Raw genomic sequence first — 7,947 nt, 5'->3', positions numbered from 1 at the left:
TACACAAATATTTCTGTAAGTATTATGGGCATAAAAGTAATATGTACAAGGAGCATGTAATTGTAGTATGCCCTACATGAAATCTTTCTTCCATTTGTTTCTTGTTTGGACGTCGCAATCGTATGTCCCAAAAAGAAACAATATTGGATATTTAAATGGATCATAATATCACATTGTTTCTTGAACCTTTTGTAGATTTCCATCGTTGCTGAAGATATTTATATCTCTTCCACGTTCCACTGTTTCATTGTCACCGCCAACAATAATTGGGCGCGACTTGTGAAGCATATGGAAATTATACTGCAAGTGATTTGATGGACGCTCCTTAATAAGTAGCCTACACTCATGAACAATCGGTTGAAGTGCAAGTTGCCTTCAATTATGCACAAAAGGATTGCATTGGTGGAGCATATTTTGCAATCTTCGCACAACAACTTAGTAGAGTTGACGGTTTTCCATCATCCTATTTTCAAGCTCGTTGTTTGTATCATAAATGTAAAACTGTAAAAATTGCAGCCTAGAATCTAGGTTTGGATGAAAACCACCTATTTTGTCGTAAATTGATCCTTAAGCACGAAATGTGTATATACCACGACTTGTGGCAAGCACAATTTTATCGATATGAACACCAAACGAAGTGAATGACATTATATGGTTGTAACTTCTAATATGTTGTCTAAAATGTCGACCTTCAGTTGTAGTGTCTGAAAATAATTGTCGCAACTCTTCGGGAGAAGCTACTTGTGTAACTGTCACATTTCCATTTTTGCAACACGTATCTTGGGTTTCTCTGTAAAACAATTTTGCATTGCATCGTCTACACATGTGTGGTGTAGGCAGCAAAGCTTTGATCATCATGAAAAATTTCGAGCACTGTTATGTATTGCTTGAAAAATACACCGTGAATCTGGATTATAAAACCTTTAATTATGTTATGATAGTCAAGTAGGGAGCATATCAAGTAGGGAGCATATCAACCATTAGATCAACAGTCAAGGGCTCCGGTTTAACTACCAAATAAAAACACCACGTGACACATTCTACCTCTTTTGACTCTCTGGCCTTCCTTCTTTCTTCGACCACTGCAAAGACAACAACAATGTCATAACAGCTTCGTCGGCCACCGTTAAACCGACCTTCGTCGCCGATAGCCACCTCCCACCATGTTGCATGACCTCTCTTTTCTCTCACAAGATCCATTATCTCCTTTTGATTTTTCTCCTATAGACCTCTCTATTTTATTATGTCTTTTATTTCAATTATTATATATTTCTCAATCCAGGTAATTCTCTTACGCCAATTTTCTTGTGTCTTTCTATTTCTCAATTATCTCATATTTTCTCAATCAATTGATTACCCTAATTTTATTTGTGTTTAGATGAAATACAATGTATTGATTTAATCTCATTACTATGGTTTCATGATTTTTGTTTCTATTGTTTGTTACCACAATCACTTGCCATTGAAGTGTATAACTTTGGATAGGTTGAAAAAGAAGAAAGAGGAAGGGAGACTTTTTGTTATCTGGGAAGAGAAATAGGAAGGCGAGAGAGAGGGAGAGTCTCATCTGGTGTGTTTTTTTGTGTTTAAATCAGAGCCCTTGATTTTTGATCTAATGACTGATAATCATTCCTATCATTTTCATATATAAAAGGCATTCCTAGTCAAGTATATGTATCTATGTTGGCACAATGGAAAAAACAAATAGACGAACACAGGAGTGCCGTCTTGAAGACATTTATTTTTGCCAAATAGCTTAGTGACTAAAATTCACTTTTAAGGTGAATATGCGGGGTTTACAGGATTCAAACTCTGATCATTGTATATTATAATGCATTGTTCCTACCAACTGAATTATTCTCACGGTGACCGTCTTGACGATAGCTACAATAATGTGTCGTTATGAATTAGAAGGTATTAAATTTAATAAAAATGTATTTTATGTAGAGGACATCATATACAAACCTCTAATTTTTTTTTTAAAGTCAGACATTTACCATTTTTGTTTAAAAAATGAATGTATATTAAAAATAGTTTGGTCCACCCTCCTTTAAAAAAAGAAATGGTTCACCTTTGAACCGAGTCCGTATTAGACAATCATTTAAAAAAAAAAAATTTATTAGTTGTCTTTTTAGACAATGTGTACTCTCATCATCATAGTTCACTAGAGGGATGCACACTTTTAAAATATGAATTTAAATAATTTTTTCTAGAGTAAAACATACATTGGCTAGCTGTTGTTATTGAGTATGCTTAAACAATGTTATAATGAGAAGAAGTGTAAAAAAGGTGGAGAAATCAATGTAATAATAACTTAAAATTGTGAATAATAAGAATGAAATTTTAATAAGAAATAAAAAAATTCATATTTGTTTACTAATATATTTTGGTTATACACAACTTTAGTTGTACCTTGATTGTAATACGACATTGCATCATTAGGTGTGGTGTCGGAGGGGACATTTGGTGTTGGAGACTCTGTAAAAAATATCAACCATAAATTTCAACGCGATATAAGGTCTAACTTAGTTGACAAAAATACCCAAATGACAATATACCATGATTAGAGTTTGAGTTTTGGCTCCTCAACTTTTGTATGTGAGTTTTTAATGATTAGGGTTAATAGGCCTTTACCCCATGTAATATAGGGCACTTTTGATTTTGCCCCCTGTCAATTTATTTTTGTATATTCCGTCCTTGTAAAATGAAGAATCTTCAGGATTGCCCCCTAAGCCCATTGACTCAGCAGAATCTTTGATGTGGCACCTACGTGGCTTTTTCTTTTTATTTTTCATTTTTTTTTGCTTGCCACGAGTATAAACCATTTTACAACTCATTTATATTTAAAAAAAATTCAAAATAAAATAAAATTCAAAAAAACGAAAAAAAATCTAAAAATTAATTTTCAAAATTTTAAAAAATCCATAAAATCTAAAAAAATTCAAAATATTTTTTTAAATTAAAAAATTGAAAAAAATTTCAAAAATTAAAAAACATTCAGATTATATTCGAAATAAAAAAGTTTTTTAAATTTTTTCTACAAAAAAAAATTCTGGAAAATATTTAATTTTCAAAAATCTGGATATAAATGTTTTTAAACTCCAATTATAAAATCTGAAAAAAATTCTAGTTTATTTAAATTTTTAAAATCTTAATTTCATATTTTTTTGGAAAATTTTAAATTTAGAAAAAATTCAGATATTGTTCTAGATTTTACGAAATTTTGAATATTCCTAATTTTTTTACTTTGAAAAATATTGTCCAGATTTTTTACTTCGAAAAATATAATATTGTCCAATTTTTTTATTTTGAAACTTAATTTTTAGAAATTTTTTTAAATAGTCCTAATTTAAAAAAAAATTGATTTTTTTAATTTCGAAAAAGATTTCATAACACTGCCGAAAAAAATCTAAGTTCTTTTCTAAATTTAAATTTTTTGAAAAAAAAATGAAATTAATATTTTGATTTGAATGAAAAAAATTATATTCAGAATTTAAAAAATTAAAAAAAATCTTCAAAATTTCGTAAAATCTGAATTCTGGAACAATATTTCAAGATTTTATAAAAAAATCTGAATTTTTTCTAAATTTAAAATTTTTGAAAAAAATCTGAAAGTGAAGATTTTAGATAAAATTTAATTTTTTTCAGATTATATTGTTGGAATTTAAAAACAATTATATCCAGACTTTTTTTTGAAAGAATTTATATCGAGATTTTTAAAAATTAAATATTTTCCAGATTTTTTATTTTTTGTAGAAAAAATAAAAAAATTATTTCAAAAAAAATCTGAATGTTTTTTAATTTTTGAAAAAAAAAATTTGTTTTCGATTTTTTTAATTAAAAAAATAATTTGAATTTTGTTCAGATTTTATGGATTTTTTAAAATTTTGAAAATTAATTTTCAGATTTTTTTAAAAAATATTTTCGTTTTTTTGTATTTTATTTTATTTTTAATTTTTTTAAATATAAATGACGTGTAAATTGTTTTTTACGGGTGGCAAGAAAAAAAAATGAAAAATAAAAAGAAAAAGTCACACAGCTGCCACGTCAGAGATTCTGCTGACTCAAAGGGCTCGGGGGGCAATCTTGAAGAATCTTCATTTTACAAGGACGGAATCTAATTTTTTTTTTGCAGGGGGCAAAACCAAAAGTGTCCTATATTACAGGGGGTAAAGGTTTATTAACCCTAATGATTATTGTCATTTCGTCTATCTACAAAAAAGAAACAAGTATTTTCTAAAAATTATATATGGCAAAGGTAGGGAAAATTTGGTGAGTTTATTGTGAGTAAAAATATTTTCTAAACAACAAGTGATTAGACTCAAGTGGTTAATGAGTTATACCAAATGACAAATTATTTGAAAAGTTCGATTTTTGAGTTGAACAATTTTTTATCCGATCGAACATCGTTAGAACTCTTTTTTTTTTTTGGAACAAGAGGGTTAACAAAAAAAATTATAGTAATTAAAAGGTGTGTAAAACAAATCTTAATTAATATATTCAATTGGAGTGATATTGGGCCTTATGTAAACCAAATTGTTGTCCCCACTTGTTTGAATACAAAGTGTGAATCTGAATCTGATACTTTTCCTTTCCTTGCAACTAGACATCTAACAATTACGCGGAACCAACCACACAAAGACACGATTATAGTACCGTTATGTTAAAACTGGACCCCAGTCTCTCATAGAACATTCTAGACACTCTTCTCGTTAACCTATATAACCATCTCTTACCACCATCACTCATCACAAAAACGAAACCCTAACTTTCGTTCCTCTCTTCCCTCAAACCTAACTTTCTTTCTCTCTCTCTGAAACCCTAATTTTCAGAAACCCTAATTTCTGAAACTCGAATCTTCGAAGCTATGGCTGGTAAAGGTGAAGGTCCTGCGATTGGAATAGATCTGGGAACAACATACTCGTGTGTTGGAGTGTGGCAACACGATCGTGTTGAGATCATCGCCAATGATCAAGGAAACCGAACGACGCCGTCTTACGTTGCTTTTACTGATAGTGAAAGATTGATCGGTGATGCTGCTAAGAATCAGGTGGCGATGAATCCAACCAACACCGTTTTTGGTAATTTTCACAAACCCTAATTTTTTCATTGATTAATTTCTTGTTCTTATCATTATAGATCTGGTTTTTGTTATTACTGTTGTTATTTTATTTTTTTGTTAGATCATGATTATCCGTTTTATATAATTACTGTGAGTATAATCTTGATTATGCCTTTTTTTGTAATTACTGTGTGTAATTTTTGTTGAAATGATTATTGATTTCGTTTTTGTTATTACTTTAATGAATTTTGTAGATTTAAAGGTGATTTTTTGTTGGTCTTTTTTTTAATTTATATTGTCTAAGATCTATTTTTATTTTATTAGTTTAATTAGTCATAGTTAACCTATGTTGAAAATAATTGGATGGTATGTGTTAAGTTAACCTAATTTTTTAATATGATTATAGCATGTGAGAATCCTGTTTAACTTGTTTATGAGATTAAATCTGTACTTTTGAATTTTGTTATACTATTTTATATATTTATCATTTAGTATTCCAATTGATTAGTTAGAGTTTATTGTTGATTTGAGAAAAGAACAGATACCCTCTTAATGTTTAGATGAAAGACAAAAAAAAAAAATCATATTTCTGATGTTGTAATGTTGTGGGATGATTTTTGAATGTCTTTTTTAGAAGGGGTTATTTTATTTTTTTGTCATGTTAATAGTTTGTCTGGATTGTTTTAATTAAATTATTGTTGTGATCGTTGTTAACTGTGGTTTGAAATTTTTGCAGATGCAAAGAGGTTGATTGGTAGGAGAATTTCTGATGCTTCTGTTCAGAGTGACATGAAGTTGTGGCCTTTTAAGGTTACCGCTGGTCCTGGTGAAAAGCCAATGATTGGTGTTAACTACAAGGGTGAGGAAAAACTGTTTGCATCTGAGGAAATCTCATCCATGGTTTTGATTAAGATGCGTGAGATTGCCGAAGCTTATCTTGGTGTCACCATTAAGAATGCTGTTGTTACTGTCCCTGCTTACTTCAACGATTCTCAGCGTCAAGCAACAAAAGATGCTGGTGTTATCGCTGGTTTGAATGTTTTGAGAATTATTAATGAGCCAACTGCTGCTGCTATTGCATACGGTCTTGACAAAAAGGCGACAAGTGTTGGTGAGAAGAACGTGTTGATCTTTGATTTGGGAGGTGGTACTTTTGATGTGTCACTTCTTACTATCGAAGAGGGTATTTTTGAAGTTAAGGCCACTGCTGGTGATACCCATCTTGGTGGTGAAGATTTTGATAACAGAATGGTTAACCATTTTGTTCAAGAGTTTAAAAGGAAGAACAAGAAAGATATTAGTGGTAACCCTAGAGCACTTAGGAGATTGAGAACCGCATGTGAGAGAGCGAAGAGAACTCTCTCATCTACTGCACAAACTACCATTGAGATTGATTCTTTGTTTGAGGGTGTTGATTTTTACACCACAATCACCCGTGCCAGATTTGAGGAACTTAACATGGATCTGTTCAGGAAGTGTATGGAGCCTGTTGAAAAGTGTTTGAGAGATGCTAAGATGGACAAGAGCACTGTTCATGATGTTGTTCTTGTTGGTGGTTCGACTAGAATTCCCAAAGTTCAGCAACTGTTGCAGGACTTCTTCAATGGTAAGGAGCTTTGCAAAAGCATCAACCCTGATGAGGCCGTTGCTTATGGTGCCGCTGTACAAGCAGCTATTTTGAGTGGTGAAGGAAACGAGAAGGTTCAAGATTTGTTGCTTTTGGATGTCACCCCATTGTCTCAAGGTTTGGAGACTGCAGGAGGTGTCATGACTGTATTGATTCCTAGGAACACTACCATTCCAACCAAGAAGGAGCAAGTTTTCTCTACTTATTCAGACAACCAACCTGGTGTGTTGATCCAAGTCTATGAAGGTGAGAGAACCAGAACCAAGGATAACAACTTGTTGGGTAAGTTTGAGCTTTCTGGAATTCCTCCAGCACCCCGTGGTGTTCCTCAGATCACTGTTTGTTTTGATATCGATGCCAATGGTATCTTAAACGTATCTGCTGAGGACAAAACAACTGGGCAGAAGAACAAGATTACCATCACCAATGACAAGGGAAGGTTGTCAAAGGAAGAAATCGAGAAGATGGTTCAAGAAGCAGAGAAATACAAGAGTGAAGATGAGGAGCACAAGAAGAAGGTTGAGGCAAAGAACTCCTTGGAGAACTATGCATACAACATGAGAAACACCATTAAAGACGAGAAAATCAGTTCAAAGCTTTCTGGAGGAGACAAGAAGCAGATTGAGGATGCAATTGAGGGAGCCATTCAATGGCTTGATGCCAACCAGCTTGCTGAAGCCGATGAGTTTGAAGACAAGATGAAGGAGCTTGAAACCATCTGCAACCCAATTATTGCAAAGATGTACCAAGGTGGAGCTGGTGAAGGTCCAGAAGTTGATGATGATGCTGCTCCACCTCCAAGTGGCAGTGGCGGTGCTGGTCCCAAGATTGAGGAGGTCGACTAAGTGTAATAGTTAGACTTGTTCGTAGACAGTTATGCTTGTGTTTGTTTTTGGTTTGGTTATGCCTTTTTAGTATTTTGCTACATGAACAATATGTCTTTTTATTTCAATGTCATTTATTTGAACGGTGATTGAAAACCACCGTGTTTTGCTCATTATTACTCTTTTGGCTGACATATACAATTCAGTATCATATTTGCAATTTTCGGTATCATTAAGCAGCTTTCGTTTCTGGATTGTTTTTATACCAGATTAAAGTGATTTTATGCGCACTTTTTCCAATTTTCTGAATACAAATATCTGATAATTACTCATAAATATCTGGTAGTTGTAAACTTAAAAAATGGTAAGAATACTGTTTTTCCATTGATGTTAAAAGTATCTAGTTAACTTATCCCTTGATGGTAACATTACTA

At 32.1% G+C, this 7,947-nt stretch overlaps 1 protein-coding gene across 1 annotated transcript; it reads left to right on the top strand.

The window, feature by feature from the left end:
- The first annotated feature begins 4,750 nt into the window (after positions 1-4,750).
- LOC146905083 (heat shock cognate 70 kDa protein 2-like) lies at positions 4,751-7,686 on the top strand. The gene is made up of 2 exons (XM_085729574.1): positions 4,751-5,081; positions 5,799-7,686. The coding sequence occupies exons 1-2, from the start codon at positions 4,868-4,870 to the stop codon at positions 7,532-7,534; spliced, it is 1,950 nt and encodes a 649-aa protein (XP_085585700.1). The 5' UTR covers positions 4,751-4,867; the 3' UTR covers positions 7,535-7,686.
- Positions 7,687-7,947: the final 261 nt, after the last annotated feature.

The sequence above is a fragment of the Medicago sativa genome, chromosome 7 (genome assembly GCF_051527215.1).
Source record: "Medicago sativa cultivar Bolivia chromosome 7, Bolivia_mono, whole genome shotgun sequence".
NCBI classification, from domain to species: domain Eukaryota; kingdom Viridiplantae; phylum Streptophyta; class Magnoliopsida; order Fabales; family Fabaceae; genus Medicago; species Medicago sativa.
This window is presented reverse-complemented; position numbering and strand designations above follow the sequence as displayed.